Here is a 22208-nt window from a genome sequence, read left to right on the forward strand (position 1 = left end):
AGGCACCATGGCACAGACTGAGGGCTATGTACTTGTCTACAAAACTATAATCTTCCCCAGAAAAATGACTACAACTAAAAAAAAAAATACAACTTCCCCCAAAAAACAACTACAAGAACTACAAGAAGCCATGTTCAGTGGTCAGTGTCAGCCTACTATCTGGGAAGTCTACATTCAAGACCCCCAATCAAAGGAAAATGTGAAAGAAAAATTAGGGAAAATTTGCTGGGTAAACCTGGGGTGGAACACACTCTCAGTCTAATGCTGATATTTCTCTTCTAAATAATTCACATGCTTTCCTATTGAGAAAGACTGGAGGGCATGAGTACAGTGAAAAAGAGGAGGGGAACCCAGTTACACCCATAACAAGCCCAACAAATCTCTCTCTTTCTCTCTGTAGCAAGCTCATACCTTCACTAAATCATTGCTAGTCTTAAAAGCACTCTTTGTAGCTCTCATGATGGTGGGGACTGGCAAAGGAAGCTCTGGCTCTTTCTTTCCTTCTCCAGGGCATGAGGAGGGGGAGGCGCCTCAGCCATTCATTAGAAGGAAGAGAGGCTTGTCTCAGTAGCTCTGCAGGGTGATTAATTGAGCCTGGCAAACAATCACCCAGCAGAGCTATAGAGCCAAGCTCCCTCAATGGCTGAGACTGCTCCTCCCTCCTCCTCCCTTTGGGAAAAGGGAGGGGGGAGAGGGAAAGGCGGCTTTGCTGCTCTGACTTATCCGGGGAGAAACACAAAATGGCCACTGAAAAAAGCAGGCAAGGGAAAATTAAGCAGACAGCAGACAGTTGCTGGAGGGCCTGATTGGAGCCCTCTGTGGGCCTGATTCAGCCCGTGGGCCACATGTTTAACACCACTGTTCTATATATTCTATGTGTTCTTATCTGTTTTCTTGTTTACTGTTAACTGTTCAGCGTTTAATAATTCACTATGAGAGGGTAGGAGTCATACTTACTGCTAGCTAAAAACTGCCTTTCAGTTTGAGGCAGGGACAGAAGAAATGGGTGGCTCCCACATAACAGGAAGAAATGAGTTCCAGCCTCTCTGATGCATCAGTGGGAACCACCCAAGATGTCCTCTACCTCAGAGGGAGAATGCCCCAGAACACAGAAAAGGGGGCTGCTAAAAAAAGAACACCAAAAAGGGGGCACATTCCTGCTCACTGTCAGACCCAGAGAACAGATGCCAAATGGACAGCGGAAGCAGCAGCTTTGACAGATTCAAGAGGTAAACAGCCAACACCAATTAAAATGCAAAACAAGATTTTCAGGGACCCTTTTGCAAGGATGTTCCTCTTAAAAGCAGGGAAGGACGAACTCTGGTGCAGGTGTTGGAAAGCGCCATCAAACTGACACCAACTTATGGCAACTCAATAAGGTTTTTGAGGCAAGAGACGTTTACAGGTAGCTTGCCATTGCCTCCCTCTGCGTAGCCCCTCTAGACTTCTTTGGCAGTCTCTCATCCAAGTACTAACCAAGACTGACCCTGCTTAGCTTCCACAATCTAACAATATTGGGTTAGGCAGGGTAGGACAAAGTTACAGAATTCAAAAGGGAATAAAGAATGTGGAATAAAGAAACTCCCAAAATTGGGTACTTTACCACTGAGGAAGGCGGCTCTGTGAGGATCCTGCTCCATCTAGTATGAACAGGCACCTCTGTCACTGTCAGCCATTGCCAGGGCCAGTCAATGCAGAGGGAATGGAGTAGATGCAGACGCCGAGCCTCCAAAATGGCCACCACCAGCTACTGACAGCCCTGAAGGACTGGGCATGCTCTACCAGCAAGCGGCGCTTCTGGGCCTGTCATTCGGCTCCTGCTGCCGCTGACTGCTGGGCTCTGTTGAGACGGACAGCACAAACAAGCCACAAAGGCATGTTGGCCCCACCTGAAAGTAAATGGCACTTCTTGGCCTGTCATTTGGCCACCACTGTCGCTGACTGCTGGGCTCCATCGAGACGGACAGCACGAACAAGCCACGAAGGCATGTCGGCCTCGCCTAAAAGGTATGCAGCAATCACAGCTGCGGACGCCTCTGACTCCTTGTCAGTCAGAAAAGCCTCTGAGTGTTCTGCCTCCACCATTTGGTGAAAGAAAAAAAATATTACACAGGAGCACTTAAAAAGTGCAAAAAAAGTATCGATCCTCTGTAGGCCTCTGAAGAGATAGGGGGAGGGAGGCAGAGGAGAAAAGTGGTAAGATATAGAAAGGAAACACAGAACTTGAAGGAACATTCTCCTGTGAGGGAGAATGCAGCAGATATAATTTATTAGTCTTCACCAAAACGAGTTAGAATATAAGGCAGAACAGTGAAGGAATTAAAGGAAGTATATAAAGGTAGTTATGAGGGAAAATATGTAAGAAAAATCTAGAGTTTAAGAGTTAGATAAAGGCAAGGCCTGATCTAAGCTGCTCTCCCTGTAGAGGCAGGAAAAGAACTGAAGGGCGGATCATTCCGAAGGCGCCAAGAGGAAGTAGAAAAAAGTATTTCCTGCCTCCCTGAAGGATGGATGGGAATAACCCAGAGATAGCCTCTGCCTCAGAGGGAGAAAAGGAAGTTTAAGACAATGGGTGCATTCACACAGACTAATTAACATGGCTTGCAACTGAATTTTTGCTGTGTAAGCAGGGCTGGCTCGACCACTAGGCAAACTAGGCATTTGCCTAGGGCACCGGGAGGGGAGTGCTGAATTGGGTTCCCCCCCTCCTGGTGCCCAAAACAAATGCCCAAATTTGCCTATCCCCGCCGCCACCACCACCACCACCCCTCCCCTTCCACAGCATAGTGCTCCATCCCCCCAAAACTCTGCCACTGAGACTGCACATGCACTTCATAGCTATGACCATATCTCCCCCTTTCTTAATCTCTTCCCTTTTCTTACACTATGCTCCCTGAGCCCTTCCTCCTCATTGTTTTGACAATGTTCCTGGCATTTATCTTTTCTCTCCCAAAGCCCCTCTTCAGACCCTGTAGTTCTACAGCTCCTGCCAGCCTCCGCCCTATTTCTCCGTGTCCCCCGTGTCCCCAGCATAACTCCCCCTCCCCAAGAAAACCTCTTCCTTACATTCTTTTCTTCTCATATCTAGCCCTCCTTGTTTCCACAATCAGGTATGACATTTTTATCTCATCCTTTTTGGGGGTGAATCAGGACATGGTTGTCTCCCATCAATTCTACCCTAACAGTCCCATCGGGAAGATTAGGTTAAAAAGGGCCCAAGATAGAAGACAACAACAAAGGCAATGAAGAGGATATTCGAGTTACGCCCTGCCCTTCACTACCCGAAGAAGTCTGAGCGGCTTACAATCTCCTTTCTCTTCCCTTCCTCACAACAGACACACTTGTAAGGTAGGTAGGGCTGAGAGAACCCTTTCAATAAACTATTCTTGAGAGGAACAGCTCTGCAAGAACTTATGACTGACTCAAGGCCAAATCAGCAGGTTCATGTGGAGAAGTGAGGAATCAAACCCAGTTCTCCCAGATAAGAGTCCGCACACTTAACCACTACACCAGTTTTGAAAGTTTTGAAAACTTTATAGCCAAGAAAGACAGGTTGCTTACCTGTAACTGTAGATCTTCGAGTGGTCATCTGTGCATTCACACTCATGGGATAGTGCGCCTGCGCCGATCCCCGAATCGGTAACTGAAAAAGCCCGGGATTTTTTCGCGCTCGGCACCAGTGAGCATGCGCACGCGACCCACTGCGCATGCCCACCAGCGCCCGCGCGACAATCCCGCCAGTTCCTTCCTGACCGCCGAGAGCCCCTTGTTGGAAGGAGACCGTCAGCAGCGGGGAAGGAGGGCGGGTAGTGTGAATGCACAGATGACCACTCGAAGAACTACAGTTACAGGTAAGCAACCTGTCTATCTTCTTCGTGGTCTCTGTGCTTCACACTCATGGGAGATTAGCAAGCAAGCATACCTGGAGGTGGGAAGACGGTCAGCCCGAAGAAACAGCTTGTAGCACCACAGCTCCCAACCGAGTCCTCTGCTGAGCATGCACGTCCAGCGCGTAGTGCTTCATGAAGGCATGCGGAGAAGACCAGGTAGCCGCCTTGCAGACATCAGACAGGGACACGCCCTTCAGGAATGCCACCGACGTGGCCATCGCCCTTGTGGAGTGTCCACGAACAGGTCCAGGTAAAGGCTTCTTAGCCAACAAATAACAAAGTTTGATCGTCTCAGTGAGCCACTTGGAAAGTCTTTGAGACGAAATCTTGGACCCTAACTTGGGGGCAGAGTAGGAGACAAAAAGCTGATTATCCTTACGAAACCCCCGTGAACGATTCAAATAAAACAGGAGGGCACGCTTAACATCCAACGCATGCAGCCTGCGTTCCTCATCCGAGGAAGGGTTAGGGAAAAAGGTAGGCAACCAGACTTCTAAGTCAAGGTGAAACTGGGAAACCACTTTAGGGAGGAATGTAATGTCCGGAGCCAAAGAAACCCCAGCCTCCCGAAAGGCAAGGTATGGGTAGTCACACCTCATTGCCATGAGCTCCCCCGCACGACGTGCTGAAGTGATTGCAACCAAAAATGCAGTCTTCCAAGACAAAAGTTGCAGGGAACACGTTGCCATAGGTTCAAAGGGACGGCGAGTCAACTTGTCCAGAACCAAAGTCAAGTCCCACAACTGTGGAGGGGATCTAGAAGGGGGATGGAGGCGAAACAGCCCCTTCATGAATCTTTTTGACTGCGGGTGAGCAAAAACGGTGTAACCCTCAACCGAACCATGGAAAGCAGAAATAGCTGCTAGGTAGACCTTGATGGAGGAGAAAACCAGTCCCTCGTCCACCAAAGACAAAAGAAACTCAAAGATTGCCGACAGCCCGACCGAGGCGGGCGGCAACGGGGAGTCAGCTACAAATTTGCTAAACTTCTTCCACTTCCTCTCATAAGAGGCGCGGGTGGAAGGTTTCCTGCTGCTTTGAAGCACCTGCTGGACCCTAGAGGAAAAGTCTAGAGATCGATGAACCACGCTGTCAGTTTCAGGTGAGGCACGTTGTGATGGAGCACGTGCCCGCCCTGGGCCGACAACAGGTCCGGTTCTGCCGGGAACTGGTAAAAGGTCCCCCTCGACTGCTGGAGCAGAATCGAGAACCAGCTCTGACGGGGCCACCACGGAGTCACTAGGATGCAGCGTGGCTTCTCCTGCACTAGCTTGTGAACCACCCTCGTCAGCAAAGGTAAGGGCGGGAACATGTACAGGAACCAGCCCTCCCACCAAAGTAGGAGTCCGTCTCCCAAGGACGCCGGATCCGCACCTCCCCTTGCACAGAACAAGGGGCACTTCTTGTTCTGCGCTGTGGCAAAAACATCCAACTGCGGGTAGCCCCAAAGTTGGAACACTGGCTCTAGGAACCTCCAATGCAGTTCCCATTCGTGTGGGGAGGCTCCCCCCCTGCTGAGAGAGTCCGCCTGTATGTTGAGGACCCCCGGCAGATGTGTGGCCTTTACAAAAATGTCCCACTGGAGGCACTCCTCCCAGAGATCTATCGCCAGCGAGCATAGCCTGCGAGACACAGTCCCCCCCTGTCTGTTTATATAGCACAGGGCAGTGGTGTTGTCCGTAAGCAATGCCACAGTCTTTCCCGCTAACAGTAGACGGAAAGATCGAAGGGCGAAGTGAACCGCCAGCAGTTCTAGATAGTTTATATGGCACCGACTCAGTTTTGGTGTCCACTTGCCTCCCACACATAGATCTTCCAGATGAGCTCCCCACCCCCACATGGAAGCATCGGTAGCGATGGTCACTGTAGGAGTCGGCAGATGAAAAGGAGCCCCTTGGCAGATGTTGCTCTCTACTCCCCACCATTGCAGTGAGCGGAGAGTCCCCAGTGGAATGGTGAACCTCTTTCGAGGTGAGTCTCTGAGAGGTCGAAAATGGCGCAAGAACCATAACTGTAGGCCTCTCATGTGCAGTCTTGCGAAGCGTAGCACGCTTGTCGTCGCAGCCATCAACCCCAACATCCGCTGGAGCTGCTGGGCTGTGCCCCACCGCCGTCTTCGAAGAAGTCGTACCAGATCGATGATGTCCTTCGCTCTCTGCGAAGGAAGAAATGCTCGATGCTGCTGTGTGTCCAATAGAGCCCCTATGAATTGGACTGTCCTTGAAGGAGTGAGATGGGACTTCTCCAGGTTGATCTGCAGCCCCAGGGTGCCGAGAAGACGCAGAGTGATAGCAATGTGAGTTGTTAGACTCTCCCTCGACCTCGCCACAAGAAGCCAGTCGTCGATGTATGGGAAGACGACGACTCCCTGCAGACGAAGATGGGCAGCCACCACACTCATCAGCTTCGTGAACACCCGAGGGGCAGTAGACAGTCCAAAAGGCAGGGCCCTGAATTGGAAATGCCGAGCACCCACTGCAAACCTTAGGAAACGCCTGAACGCAGGATGAATGCTGACATGAAAATAGGCATCCTTGAGATCCAGGGTCGCCATCCAGTCCCCTTGATTGATGAGGGGCAGGATTGTTTGCAGCGTGGCCATTCTGAACTTCTGGTACCGAATAAATTTGTTCAGACTCCGAAGGTCCATGATAGGCCTCAGGCCCCCGTCCCGTTTGGGGACCAGGAAGTAGCGGGAGTAAAAACCTCCTGTCCTGGCCTCCAATGGAACTTCCTCTATGGCTTGTTTCTGTAGGAGGTTGTTCACCTCCGCCAGCAGAGGTGGGGAAGGGGGAGTGGTAACTACCACGGACTGGTCTGGGGTCTGAATAAATTCTATTGTGTAGCCCTCTTTCACGATGGACAGAGCCCACCTGTCTGTGGAGATCAACTCCCAGGCAGGCAGGAAAGGGCGTAGACGGATGGAGGAGTCGACAGTGGGAGCGATGACGCGTGCCAGCGGGAAGTCAAACCCCCTGCTTCTGTGGCCGGGCCCCTTTAGACTTATTAGAAGGCTGGCCCCCGTAACGGTTTCTGCCGTTACCGGAGTAGGATGGTCTTTCGGGCTGTTGAGAACGAGGACGCCACTGCTCCGGGGAGAACTTTTGGTACGGTTTTTTGGACCAGGGTTTGGACCATTGCTTGGATTTAGGGGACTTGGAGGACGACTGGACACCCAAGTTCCTAGACGTCTTGACACTCTTGTCAAACTCTTGCAGCGCCGTGTCAGTTGTGGCGCTGAAAAGTCCATCACCCTCAAAGGGTAAGTCCTCAATAAAGGTCTTGGGTGTCCTGATGGAGTGCCGTTGACCTGAGCCAGGAGTGCCGGCGGATGCAAACTGCCGAAGTAATAGCCTTGGCTGAAGCCTCAACCATATGTTTCGCCGCGGCCAGCTGCTGTCTGGCCACAACGAGGCCTTCCTTCTGCAATTTCATTGCCGCCGTCTTCTTATCCTCGCTTAAAGAGGAGAGGAAGGGGGAGAGCTGTTCCCACACTGCATACTGATATCTGGCCATGCATGCAGCGTAGTTGGCCACCTTAATGCCGAGTGCCCCCGCCGAATAGACCTTGCGGCCCATTACATCAATCTTCCTGCCCTCCTTGTCCTGCGGGGAGGAATGCACCTTCCTGGCCTTCGACGAGGATGAGACCACCACCGAGTTCGGACGTGGGTGGGTAAATAAGAATTCGGCCCCTGCCTCCTGGACCCTGTACATATGGTCCAGCCGTTTGGAAGAAACCGGTGTCGAAGAAGGCTTCTTCCAAGGTTCCTTGATGGCCTGAAGGATCACCTTGGTGACCGGCAGGGCCACTGCAGTGGACGTGTTGCGTTGCATGATGTCAAACACGTTGTCATCCACTACAGGCTCCGGCTGAGTTACAGGCAGTTTGAGGGTAGCAGCAATCCGCCTCACGAGGTCTCCGTAAGACTTAAGATCCTCCGACGGCGAAATCGGGAGATCTTCCGCCGTTTGGGGACCCGGTGAGGGTTCCAACTCCTGCTCTTCAGTTTCCGACTCCGACGAAGAGGAGTCTCGCTGGGTAGAGTGCTCCGAGAACATCGGGGTCGATTCTCGAGGTGGAAGCTGAGTCAGCGGTGGTCTTAGCGGGGTCTCGATCGGAACCAGCTGACGGTCTGGGGGAACCGAAACCGATGCCAACGCCTTTCGGGATCGATGCGAAACCCTCGACATCGAAGAAAACTCCGACGCTTGCTCCCAGTCTGGATACTCGTCGGGGTACCAACGAACGGATTCATATCTGGAGTAGGGAGGCTGCCACCTGCGCTGTTCCCATGGTGGTATCGGGAAGCGCTGGAGAACGGGAAATCGCTCTCGCCTCTGTCGGGGCTTGAACGGCGGGTCTACGACCGGTGCCAAAGCATCCACCTCCGACGCCGAATCACTGATCGACCGCCGACGGGAGCCGGAAGATGAGGACCGTTGTGTGAGGTCGATCTCAGGCTCGTGCTCCGACGCCGACAGCCGACGGACTGATGGACTCCGAATCGGAGAGACCCGCGCCGACTTTGACGGTTTTGTCGAAGTCGATGCATCGCCCGACGGGGAAGGAGTGCAGGGTCGCTTGCGCTTCTCCTTCGACTTCGCCTTCTTAGGAGCTCGGGTCCCCGAGTCCTCTCGGCGTTTCTCAGCGGGCGTACTCGAACCCTCGTGGGAACGGTTTGTAGCGCCACGCTCCTCCGGCAGATCCAAAGTCAATATCGGAGCGGCATCGGCCGATGCGAGCTCCTGTGCCGGGGTGTCGGTCGACTTCGGTGCCGATGACTCCATCGGTCGATGAGGCCGAAGCGCCGATTCAGTCAGTGCCGCCGATAATCGAGCCGCGCGGTTCTTTCTAGTCTGTTTAGAGAACCGAAGGCAATGCGGACACGACTCTACCCTGTGCGTTTCTCCAAGGCACAGCAGGCAAAGGGAATGGCCGTCCAGAGGGGCGATCTTCTTGCCGCAAGCACGACAGCGCTTGAAAAACCCCCAGCGACTTTCCATAAGCAGCCGCCCGAGAAAAAACTCTCAGTTAAAAATGACTGAGAGAAAAATGGGGGAAAGCGAAAGCGGAGCGCCCCAAGGGGCAAGGCCGCCAGACAAACGGAAAAAACGCTTTTTTTTTTTTTTTTTTTTACTAAACACTATCTAACTATCTAACTATACACTATGACTAACTAAGGAACTATCTACACAGCGAAACGGGCAAAAAACGAGAGAAGAAAAATCTCACCGACCGGGAAAGCAGAAAGTGAATCTCTCTAGCGCGGCGGTCAGAAAGGAACTGGCGGGATTGTCGCGCGGGCGCTGGTGGGCATGCGCAGTGGGTCGCGTGCGCATGCTCACTGGTGCCGAGCGCGAAAAAATCCCGGGCTTTTTCAGTTACCGATTCGGGGATCGGCGCAGGCGCACTATCCCATGAGTGTGAAGCACAGAGACCACGAAGAAGATCATGGGTCTCTCCCATACCTTTTCTGATTTCCAATTGGTTATAAAAACTCACTGGACGATCCTGGGACAGTCCCTTAGCCAAACCTACTACTCTTTGCCTAGCCTACTGCACAGTAGTGAAGATAAAATGGAAGGGAGGGGGAATTATGTATGCTATCCAGAGCTTCCTGAAGAAAGGACACGATAAAAATTTACCAACTAACATGCAGAGAAGTGTTTCATTCTCTCATATAGCAATCACCTTCTCTGCTATGATTTCAAGAATTTACTGTTATTTGACCAAAGAATATGGTTAACTGATCCCTGATTTTGTTAAATGCTTATCAATAGAAAGCTTCAATTTGCCATAAAGTGCAAACCAGCACATATCTTTAAAAGGTGACAGATACGGACACGAATGATACGTACAGAGGCCAGGTCTACTTAGTGCTCTTGGATAAAAAATTTTTAAATCTTCCAATACACTTCAGGCCATGAGTCATTTGCCAGCTAAGAGCTAGCAGAAGTATTTTTGTCCAAAATGTGCTATTGAGAGTATCATTTTTTAAAAATCTGGAAAAGGGTGAGGGGGGATATAATTTTTATATGCACCAGATTTGACATATCTTGCTTTACACCCAACTACAGAATCCAAAGAGAGCTAGTGTGATATAGAGGTTGTGTGTGGGGTCTTATCTGGGAGAACCGGGTTTGAAGAAGAAGAAGAAGATATTGGATTTATATCCCGCCCTCCACTCCGAAGAGTCTCAGAGCGGCTCACAATCTCCTTTACCTTCCTCCCCTACAACAGACACCCTGTGAGGTGGGTGGGGCTGGAGAGGGCTCTCACAGCAGCTGCCCTTTCAAGGACAACCTCTGCCAGAGCGATGGCTGACCCAAGGCCATTCCAGCAGGTGCAAGTGGAGGAGTGGGGAATCAAACCCAGTTCTCCCAGATAAGAGTCCGCACACTTAACCACTACACCAAACTGGCTCTCTGATTCCCCACTCCTCCACTTGCACTTGCTGGAATGGCCTTGGGTTAGCCATAGCTCTTGCAGAGGTTGTCCTTGAAAGGGTAGCTGCTGTGAGAGCCTTTTCAGCCCCACCCACCTCACAGGGTGTCTGTTGTGGGGGGGAAGATATGGGAGATTGTAAGCTGCTCAGAGACTGATTCAGAGAGAAGGGCGGGGTATAAATCTGCAGTCTTCTTCTTACATAATTCTCCTCTCCTCCATTTTATCCTCTCAACATCCCTTTGAGGTACACGTCAGGCTTAGACTGTGTGACTGGCCCAAGGACACTCAAGCAAGCTTTCACGGCAGAAGGGGGATTCAAGCCTGGACCTCCCAGATCCTAGCCTTCCGTTCTAACCACCGCACCACACTTCGCTCAGCCTCATCTTCACTCAGGGGGCATGCTTATCAAACAGCGGACATTTGGGGACTCTCATTGACCATAAGAAGCACTGATTTATCAAAGAAGAAGACAATTATGAAGATATTGGATTTATATCCCACTCTATACTCTGAATCTCAGAGCGGTGACAATCTCCTTTACCTTCCTCCTCCCCCACAGCATACACCCTGTGAGGTAGGTGGGGCTGAGAGAGCTCTTACAGCAGCTGTCCTTTCAAGGACAACTCCCACAAGAGCTATGGCTGACCCAAGGCCATTCCAACAGTTGCAAGTTGGCATTGTCTACTCTGGTTGGCAGCAGCTCTACAGGGTCACAGGTCACCTGACCCTTCTAACTGGAGATGCCAGGGACTGAACCTAGAACCTTCCACATACAAAGCAGCCATTCAATTCAGCCACAGCCCCTTCCCCCAGTTGTCTCACACATATATGGTCAGGTCACTAGTCCGTCTAAGTCAGGGCCCGTTCAGCTGATACAAAATTCTTATGGCCGCCATGAGGACTTTATAAGCAGATGGTCTACCATAAAACTATACCCCCCCCCCATCTCAATGGTACTGTTAAGACCACACATAGTGACAATCTAACTTTAAAACAGTGCCACTTGTAAGGTCTTCTTCCTACTTAGAGCAACATACTAGGCTATTACTAGACAAGTTCACTCAAATAACAGGTTTGGGGAATGGCGATCACATCAGCCATGATGTCTAAGTAGAAACTCCCTGTACAATGGGAATAAAACCTCTAAATGCCTGGGACAAACGACAGCAGAAGAATATCATTCTCATGCTATTTTCTGCAAGCATCCCAAAACCTCTGGCTAATTATCACTGAAAACAGAACACAGGATTTTTGATTGATCCAGCAAAGCTATTTTTACATTCACGTGCACAGAAAGAGCCAGTTTGGTGTAGTGGTTAAGTGTGTGGACTCTTATCTGGGAGAACTGGGTTTGATTCCCCACTCCTCCACTTGCAGCTGCTGGAATGGCCTTGGGTCAGCCATAGCTCTTGCAGGAGTTGTCCTGATGTAGCCAATCCTCTTGGAGCTTACAGTAGGCCCTGTACTAAGAGACCTGTAAGCTCTTGGAGGATTGGTTACACCATGGGGTTGTGGCCTAATATGCAAATAAGTTCCTGCTACAAAAAAAGCCCTGGTTGGACACACCCCAACAACAGTTATTGGCTCTCTCCCTGGTTTTGATACTGTATGGTTATGTGTTTTTATTCATTTTTTAAAATAATTTTAAAATCTGTTTAATTGTTCAAATGTTTTAAGGTCTGCCACCTTGAGGTGCCTGAACAGATGGAAAGGCAGCATAAAAATGCTTTCAATAATAAATCAGAAGATGCTGCCAAGTTTTATTCTGCAGTGATCTGTCTGTCATCACCCTCCTGTTTACCTACTTAGGAAAATGTGGCTAGGGAGAAGAAAGGCCGTGACTGGGATGGCCCAGGCTAGCCTGACTTCATCAAATCTCAGAAGCTAAGTAGAGTCGGCACTTGACAGTATGAGGGTAAGGGACTGCCAAGGAAGTCCTAGGTTGCTATACAGAAGAAAACTATGACCAACCACCTCAGAAAGACTTGCCTTGAAAACCCTATGGGGCCACCATAGGTTGGATGCAATTTGACTGGGGGAGGGGGGGAAGAGAGGAGAAAGGAAAACCAAAATCAAAGAGTTCCTTGCATTGCCATCACAAATACAACAGCACAGCAATTCTGCCAGTCCAATCTCTTACCTGAGATTACTGACTTATTTACAGAGAGAAAAGCAGACATTTACCATTCACGTTTTCAAAGCTGAGCAAAATGAGGGATTGCAGACCTGGCATTTATCCCCAGTTTTCTCACTGCATGCTTAACATTCCAGAATTAACCTACTTGATCCTTTTGCAAGCTGTCATCCAAGGAATTATGGAACAGTTTTATTTTGATGCACTAGGGGGTTGTAAATACAATAGAAAGGTGCAGCGACCCAGAATCTGCCCTAGACAAAAGGTGGCATGAATCTCTTTAATTTCATCAGAGATCCTGTGACAGCGGTTCTGTCATTGGAAGTCCAGCTATGTCCCCCCTCCTACCTATTTTCAAGCACCATATACAATGCAACATGAAAACCTCGCAAGTGAGAATTATTAATACTGAAACCTGAATTTTCCCAACATATAAGTAATATCAGCTTTAATAACAACCACACACGTCATCTCTTTACATCTCATGACATCTAGACCAGATCTGCACAACCTCTTCTTCTGCCATGATTCAATGCAACAGTCAAGAGTGGGAGGGGCACTGTTGGATGGGGGCTGACTTAGAGAGGCCAATACATATAAGAGAATATTGTCTCTGAAAATAACAGGCGGGCAAGAAGACCTGAACACATAAAAATGGATCTTAAAGCAGATATTCCTCATCTGACTCATCAGCCTCAAATCAACCAGCCAGCAAAAGCAGATTAAAGAAATGCCAACACTGCAATGAAGGAGGACAAGTCTATGGTAAGATATTAATATTCTATTTCTCAACTGAGTGGAGATCTAGTTTTATATTTACTACCCTGTTTGGGCACCAATTAGGATTTTATTGCAAAAAAAACCCCACACACCTCTGGGGAGAAAAACCTCAAGTGTTTCCCCCCCCCCTCCCATGGAGATCTTACAGGCTGCTTCTTTAAATACCTGCAAAATGGGAAAAAAATGTGTTAACAGCTGCGGACTATAAATAAGACCTGCGCAAATATTAAGAGATTAATTTAATCAGGGAAAGTATAGGCTAAGAATCTCTCTCTGTACAGTGCCTTCTAAGCAGGTAGAATTCGACTGGCACAAATCCACATCGCTTTCGCAAGGCGCTGCCTGGTACCCAAAGAAAAAAAATTATTGGTACAGCTGTGAAGAGGTAAACAAAGCATCCTGAACCAATTTCTCCCCACACCCCAAGGAGAGAGAAAAAAATTCCAGCATCAAAAGACCCTGAAAGTTTAGTTCGACAACCAAAGCGACGTGGTTATTTTTAGAGCACTACAGGAACAAAAATACAGCACTAAACTGTGACCTCCAGCTATGCACATCCAAGCGACGCATCACCCAACAGTCTTAACTTTAGCCAGAAGCCTATCTGGCGTGACTTCAGACTATCATTATTAACCCAGCCACCAACAATACTTTTGTATGCACAGAGCAGCTACAACCGAGCATCTGAAACTGTTATCTTTTCTGTTCTTTTTTTCTAAACCCACCACACAGGGACTACTACTAAAAGGCAAGAACTCTGGAAGAGAGAAGCCTTCACTGGAGTACCTGGAAATATTCTGGGGAGAATCCACGCTCAAGCATACAGGATTTCTGTTATTATAAAGATGTGAATTCAGCAACCCGAGAAGCTGGAAAAGATCGAAAGCTGTAAGCGTGCAGTCTACAACGTTCGAGTGGGTAAAAAAGAGCAATACATCTCTCTCTGTCTTTTGACAAATGTGAGACAAGTACGCAAAACAGAACATGCTGGGATAAACCAACCATCCAAAGTCAAGCAAGCCTTTGGTCACAATCACACTTTTCAAGAAGTACAGTAAGTAAACCAACCATTTCATTCAAAAAGAAACTTATGAAATCATGTTTGCAGAAACTGAGTAGACTAACCACAAAGAACCATTGTTACTTATCCCAACAAACTAGATACCTTGCATGAGAAATTTGGGGACTGCAACAATGTGGGTATTAAAAAGAAAGTTGAAATCCCTGTGTTTCAAATGGACTTTACTGGATTATGCACTGCGGTGTGGATTTTATGGAACGTATTCAGATGTAGTTAACAATATTTCCTAACATTCCAAGACTTAATACCTTAAAAATAAAGACAGAAAAGTGTTTCTGTTACAGATAAATTATCCCATTTTTATTTTTAACTGTCTCATTATTGCATGTGGACATACACACTATGTTTAACTGACAGAATCAGTATTTCTCACAGAGATAAAAATTTGAAGAGATTATGCTCTAAACATGTAGGATTTTATGGTAAATTGATGCAGCAGTCATGAACTGAATTTGAAAGGAAGTTAGAAAAGTTTAGAATGACTTTTCAATTGATCTTAGTAGCATCAGTAGTTTAACGGTCTTTTCCTCTCCCTCCCCCCCCCCCAGTTGTCAAAATGCCATTCTTTGGCTGGATGAAATGGCCAAAAAACTATTCTTATAAAACGGGACAATTCCCAGGCTCAGAAATTGTGACGAAGACTCTCTTGAGGGAACTGAAATGGCATCTGAAAGAGCGTGAGCGACTGGTACAAGAGATAGAAAGTGACCACAGAGTTCAGAAGACCAGCACGGATTACAACTGGCTGAAGAGCTACCAGAACCCTCAGATTACTATCCCGGCTACCGAACAAAAACAGCTTGAAGTTCTTTGCTCCCAAATCCAACCTTGCCAAACCGGAATCATTCTCAGCAGGTAACACTGCTTTTATTGTTCTATGACTGTGTAGGTAAGCTGCCATCAAGTCACAATCGATTTAGGGAAAGGTGTAGGTAAGCTGCCATCTAGTCACAGTCGACTTATGGTAACCCTGTAGGGCTTTCAAGGCTACAAAGGCTCAGAGGAGGTCTGCCATCACCTACCTCTGCACAGCAACCCTGGACTTCCTTGTCGGTTGCTAGGGTTGCCAAGTCCAATTCAAGAAATATCTGGGGACTTTGAGGGTGAAGTCAGGAGAATTTGGGGATGGAGCCAGGAGCAAGGTTGTGACAAGCCTAATTGAACTCCAAAGGGTATTCTGGCCATCACATTTAAAGCGACTGCACACCTTTTAAATGCCTTCCCTCTGCTGGAAATAATTAAGGAAAGGGGCAACTTCTTTTGGGGCTCATAGAATTGGACGCCCTGGTCCAATCCTTTTGAAACTTGGAGAGTGTTTTGAGGAGAGGCATTGGATGCTATACTGCAAATTTGGTGCATATACCTAAAAAAAACAGGGGACCCCTCCCCGCCACAGAAACCCACAGATCAATTCTCCATTAAACCCAATGGAATCAGTCTCCATAAGGAATGGAGTGCCCAACAGACATTTCCCCCCCCCTCTCCTTTTTGATGACTCTGAAGCGGGTGGGGGGGCTTCCAAACCAGGGAATCCCCTGCCCCTACCTGGGGATTGGCAACCCTAGTGTTCACCATCCAAGTACTAACAGGTCATCCTAGCCTGGGTTTTCCAGGTCAAGGCTGTATGACAAAACCATTCTTTTGCAGCTTAAGCAGATTTACCAAAAAAGCAAAACCCACTACATAAGAATGTGAAGAAGAGCCCTTCCTTAGAACTAATGCTGCAATGTTCGATATCTTGGAACAAAGAGATTAAGGCGCTTTATGGTCTTCCAAGGAAATTTAAGAATAGCAACCTTGGATTACAACCTCATGAAGTTCCACTAAGTTCAATAAGGTTTACTTCCAAGCAGGCCTCAGATTCAGTGGGAGCTCACAGGAGAGCAGTTCCTGAATCTTTCTGAGAGTTCCACCTCCTTGTCCATTGAATAGTATTGCAGCTCCACCACCTATTTGTCTACAAAATGATCGCTGCTTCCAACTAATTGCTCACAGAACTGCAGCCTGTATTTTACTAATCAGTGCTGTTGAACAGTGGCGTAACTTTCAAAAAATGTGTTTCCAGAGTATGATAGAAAGACTGCCTCCCAGTAATATTCAGCTTTTGAAAGAGACCATTTTCAGTGACATGCTAAGGAGAGTCACACCTTTCTAAGCCTAATGACTTCAACAGACGTAAAAGGCTGTAGCTTCACTCAAGACTGCAACCTTAGTTTTGCAATTTAATACAATGCATACTGACCAAGGGTCTAGTACAGGGGAGGCCAAATTTGCTTAACATAAGAGCCACATAGAAAAAATGTCAGATGTTTGAGAGCGAGCAGGCAGGCAGGCAAATAGGTGGGAAAGAGGGGAGGAAGAGGTGAAAAGAAAGCAACTTTAAATTTAAATGCATTCTCCAAGCTGGCCAGTGGGGCAGTGGAGGCATCAAGAGCCACACATGTGTGAAAGAGCCACAAGTGGCTCCCAAGCCAGTTTGGCCACCCTGGTCTAGTATGTTCATTTCATAGTCTTAATTGTTCAAGAACTTTGGTATGATGCCTGCATTAAGGAAGCAATCCTACATACACTTACTAGAGAGTAATCCCCACTGAGTTCCAACACCTAGGTTTGCACTATAATTATATTAAACATTAATGCCCCGGCATATCAGTGAATTGCAATTTTACTCTGTGTGTAGAACTCCTCAATACAATTCCCACAGTGAAGTTAATGGCTCAGACCTGCTTCACAATACATTCTGTAATGGATGAAGCTTATACCATAATAAATCTAGCAGTAGAAAAAGAGCAAGAGTCCAATAACACCTTAAAGACTACCAAAATTTGTGACAGGTTACAGAACCATAGAGTAAGAAGGGACCTCAGGGTCATCTAGTCCAACCCCCTGGACAATGCAGGAAACTCATAAATACCTCCCCCCCACACACACACCCAATAACACCTGATCCATCCCCTGAAGATGGCAAAAAAAACCCTCCAGGATCCCTGCTCAAACTGGGCTGGAGACCAATTGCTGCCTGACCCCAAAGTGGCAATAAGCATTTCCCTGGGTGTGTAAGAAGAGGTCACAAGAACTAAACACTGATTCAACCCTTCCTGCCCTCCTTCCCACGATAAGAGGCTATTTTACAAAGATGAGAAAAAGGCTGGTATTTATTATTTATTATTCATAATAAATCTGTTAGCATTCAGGGTGCCCCAAGATTTTTTTGTACTTTGTTGTAACAAATTAACATGGCCACCCTCTCTGGAATTCTGTAAGAATGGCTGTTTTTAAAAAGAATGACTCTTTCTGTAAAATCTCCAGTAAATTTATTTTTCCACGTACCAATTTTTTTCCAAAGGGCAGAATAAAGAAAACAGAACAAACCTATGCTCTCTTTGTGAGCCCAGAAAGAAACTCGAGGGCAACTGTCAGTTCAAATCAACCTTCTCTGATGGCTCAGTACAGGGGGGAGGAAATAGCTTCCATCGTTGTGTAGTGTCTAAACGTATTTTTAAGCGCCTTCCCCCACCCATTTTTCAGTCTTGATTATGCTTTCTAAAAGAAAAAAAGAGAAGATATTCTGCTTCTCCCAACCAAAAGGGTGCATGTGTGGGGGGGGATGCACTGATAATTAAATGCCATTCTTTATTTCCCCCACTCTTTCTAGATTTCGAGAAGTGTTGGCTGAAAATGATGTTTTACCTTGGGAAATCGTTTACATATTCAAGCAAGTTTTAAAGGAGTTCCTAGCCAATCTTGAGAAGGATGCTCCACAGGACAAACTGGATGACGCCTGGAATACAAACTGCTCTGTGAACTTGACAGCGAACGAAGAAGGCGCAAGCGACAAAGAAGAGATCCCGACCGTGTCCAGTTATGTTGACAAACACACTCAAGGCATGTTCCCGACTTTCTCCCACAGAATTTGGAACCTTCCCTATTACTATCCATCAACTTAAGTTCTCCCCTTTGCTCTGTTTCCCAGTTATTTATTGCACCTTTCCTTGCTTACAGTCGTACTTTAAAGATCTGAAACTCCAAAGAAATACATAATTGCCCGCTCCCTTCTCCTCTTTATTGTGAGTTCTGAATTTTAAACCAATTATAGCTTGCATATAATTTACAGTCCTTAGGTACTTAGAATAATGACCTCTTTCTACTGTTTCTCTAGCTTATATTATTGTAAGAGAACCTTCTAACCAAATATATAGTTTTAGATCTTTATAAGATGATATTTAAAGTATGCTATTTATATGACTCCTAAAAGCATGCAGTAAAAAAAAACCCTCAGTTTGCAATACCTTAAAATACAATCACCATGAAAAGCAAAAATGATGGATTTTTTGTTCTGCAATCTGCACACACGCCATCTTTTCCCCCTAAAAGAAGTCGCCAACTATCTGGAATGAAGATTCAACAGCTATCTGTAAAAAGTTAACTTGTCGTGGTTATTTGTAGCACCATTCTACACAGCACTGGCACAGAGTTTCATGAGCAAAAACACAAGTACCTGTCTCAAATAGCTTACATTTGCAAGTACTGACAATGGAAACCATGCCACAAAGAAAGGAATGACAAAGGAAGAGGTAAACAGTAACAAATACAAGCAAACTCTACACCAGGGGTGGCCAAACTTGCTTAACGTAAGGGCCATGTATGATAAACATCAGATGTTTGAGAGTCACAAGACATGAACATCAGATATTTGAGGGAGGAAAGGAGGAAGGGGAGGGAGAGGTGGAAAGAAAGCAACTTTAAATGTGTTCTGAAGTATTTTAAAGAGATAAATGCCTTCTCCAAGCTGGTCGATGAGGCGGTGGAGGCTTTGAGAGCCACACCGTAAGTGTGAAGAAGAAGATATTGAATTTATATCCCGCCCTCCACTCCAAAGAGTCTCAGAGTGGCTCACAATCTCCTTTACCTTCCTCCCCCACAACAGACACCGTGTGAGGTGGGTGGGGCTGCAGAGGGCTGTCACAGCAGCTGCCCTTTCAAGGACAACCTCTGCCAGAGCTATGGCTGACCCAAGGCCATGGTAGCAGGTGCAAGTGGAGGAGTGGGGAATCAAACTCGGTTCTCCCAGATAAGAGTCCGCACACTTAACCACTACACCAAACTGGCTCTCCCGAGCCACAGTTTGGCCACCTCTGCTCTACACATGTGAAGATAGATTCAGCTTGGTAGCCGCGTTGGTCTAAAGCAACAGAAAAAAGTTTTGAGTTCAGCAGCACCTTTACTTCAGGGCACAGAGCCAGTTTGGTGTAGTGGTTAAGCGTGCAGACTCTTAACTGGGAGAACCAAGTTTGATTCCCCACTCCTCCACTTACAAGGCTGGAATGGCCTTGGGTTAGCCCATAGCTATCGCAGGAGTTGTCCTTGAAAGGGCAACTGTTGTGAGAGCCCTCTCAGCCCCACCCACCTCACAGGGTGTCCGTTGTGGGGGGAGAAGATATAGGACAGGGGTGGCCAACAGTAACTCTCCAGATGTTTTTTTGCCTACAACTCCCATCAGCCCCAGCCATTGGCCACGCTGGAGTTGTAGGCAAAAAACATCTGGAGAGCTACCGTTGGCCACCCCTGATATAGATCATAAGCCGCTCTGAGTTGCTGATTCAGTGAGAAGGGTGGGGTATAATTCTACAGTCTTCTTTGAGTTTTTGTGTGCAATGCACAAAAGCTTACACCTAGAATCAAACTTCGTTGGTCTTAAAGGTACCAGTGGACTCAAATGTTGTTCTACAACATGCTTAGCCATGGCTGCAGGATGTATGTGTGTGTATAGATCCAGAAGCGCAGCCATGTTTGTCCAAAGCAACAGAACAAAGTTGGAAGTCCAGTAGCACCTTCAAAACCAACCAAGTTTTATTCAGAATGTAAGCTTTCGTGTGCTAAAAGCACACTTCATCAGACAATAGTATGGGATGGAATTAGCAGTCCTGCATATAGAGAGCGCGGGCCATGAACTAGCATGCAAAATAGTGAAAATTGTTTTAGCAAGTTACTTTTCATGCTAAGGAGGACTGGTGATGTGGACACCAATCTCCAAATCTGACATTTATTGCCTCTGTTGTTTTTTCTACCCAGTCAACTCAAGGTGACAATTGCCAGACTCCCAACTTGCTATTCCTTTAATCTGCTAAAACAGTTTTCACTATTTTGCATACTAGTTCACTTCCCCAACATGTAGGACTGCTAATTCCATCCTGCACTGTTGTCTGATGAAGTGTGCTTTTGGCACACAAAAGCTTACATTATGAATAAGGCTGGAGAGCAAGTTTGGTGTATTGGTTAAGTGTGCGGACTCTTATCTGGGAGAACCAGGTTTGATTCCCCACTCCTCCACTTACAGCTGCTGGAATGGCCTTGGGTCAGCCATAGCTCTTGTAGGAGTTGTCCTTGAAAGGGCAGCTACTGTGAGAACCCTCTCAGCCCCACCCACCTCACAGGGTGTCTGTTGCGGGGAGAAGATATAGGAGATTGTAAGTCGCTCTGAGTCTCTGATTCACAGAGAAGGCCGGGTATACATCTACGGTCTTTTTCTTCTTCACACTGAATGCAATAGGATACATGCATATTGAAGGAGCTCACAGATCTGGGACCATAGACCCTGTGAGCAGTTACAGTCACATGACATTTTTGTATTCACAATTCTCACACATGCTCTTCCTGCTCCAGACTGGGTCCAGGGCAGCATGCTGAAGGAATTTCTACTCCCCACCCCCACGCCATGCTGTTACCCCAAACAGAAACTATCTGGGAAGGGAGATATTTGTCCTGCTGCAGAGGGCTACATGACATCACGTGACTATGTAAACCAGGGGCGTGAAACTCATTTGTCATGAAGGCCAGATCTGACATAAATGAGACCTTGTTGGGCTGAATCATGTCGGGCTGGGCCATGTGTGCACCTATTTAAGATTAGATAGCAGAGATGTAAACTTTATAAAGGACACAAACACAATTTTTTAAAAAAAAAAACCTTAAAGCATGCTTAAAACATTAGCACTCATTGGTCTTAAAGGTGCTTTCTTTGTATCTCTCCCCTGGGATCTAGGGAACTGGACAAAAGAAGCTCAGGCACTTTCCTTCCTTCCTCAGGGGGCCAGGAGGGGGAGGAGCCTCAGTGAATAGAAGGAAGAGAGGTTTGGCTCAGTAGCTCTGCTGTGCAATTGAGAGAGCCTGGAAAGCAAGCTCTACCTCCCCACTTCCTCCCCAAAGGAGGAATCTCAGCAAATGGAGAAAATACAGGTTTTGCTCTGTAGCTCCTGTGCGATTGAGCAAGGCTTGCAAAGTAAGCTGTTATGCAGAAGGAAGCAAGAGAGAAGGACGCAAGTAACAGTCAGTTGCTTGGCAGCCTAATAGGAGCCCTCCAAGGGTCTGATTCGGCCCTCAGGCCGCATGTTTGACATCCCTGAAACTGTTTACAGGATGAGTCCATTCCCTCCCTTGTGAATTTTGTTCACTGCCTTCCCCAGGAACTTTGATTCATGCAAGTTAAGCCTTAGAGTTATGCTTTTAAGGCGCCTTTCAACAGGGCTGTAATCACCACCAGCACTTTAAAATCTTGGAGGTTTTTAAACAGAGGCTAGATGGCCATCTGACAGCAATGTGGATTCTGTTAATTTAGGGGGAGATATTTGTGAGTTTCTTACATTGTGCAGGGGGTTGGACTAGATGACTCTGGGGATCCCTTCCAACTCTATGATTCTCTGATTCTATGAACACTGGAATGTAGGAAGCTCAAATGCTTCTACATCTTGGTGCACACCTAACACCTGTTTGCATTTATTATTTAAATCCTGCTTTGCCCTTTGGTTGGAACTCAACGCAGTTTAGACTATCATTCTCCATATTCTAGAGCCAGTTTGGTGTAGTGGTTAAGAG

General features: G+C 47.3%; 2 protein-coding genes across 3 annotated transcripts in view; one reads left to right on the plus strand and one right to left on the minus strand.

The window, feature by feature from the left end:
• Positions 1 to 22208, minus strand: part of TDRD9 (tudor domain containing 9) — a 182700-nt gene that overhangs the window by 143765 nt on the left and 16727 nt on the right. The window lies entirely within an intron of this gene.
• Positions 13059 to 18323, plus strand: RD3L (RD3 like). The gene is made up of 3 exons (XM_060262920.1): positions 13059 to 13240; positions 14885 to 15191; positions 17992 to 18323. The coding sequence occupies exons 2-3, from the start codon at positions 14893 to 14895 to the stop codon at positions 18281 to 18283; spliced, it is 591 nt and encodes a 196-aa protein (XP_060118903.1). The 5' UTR covers positions 13059 to 13240; positions 14885 to 14892; the 3' UTR covers positions 18284 to 18323.

The sequence above is a fragment of the Heteronotia binoei genome, chromosome 21 (genome assembly GCF_032191835.1).
Source record: "Heteronotia binoei isolate CCM8104 ecotype False Entrance Well chromosome 21, APGP_CSIRO_Hbin_v1, whole genome shotgun sequence".
In the NCBI taxonomy this organism is placed as follows: domain Eukaryota; kingdom Metazoa; phylum Chordata; class Lepidosauria; order Squamata; family Gekkonidae; genus Heteronotia; species Heteronotia binoei.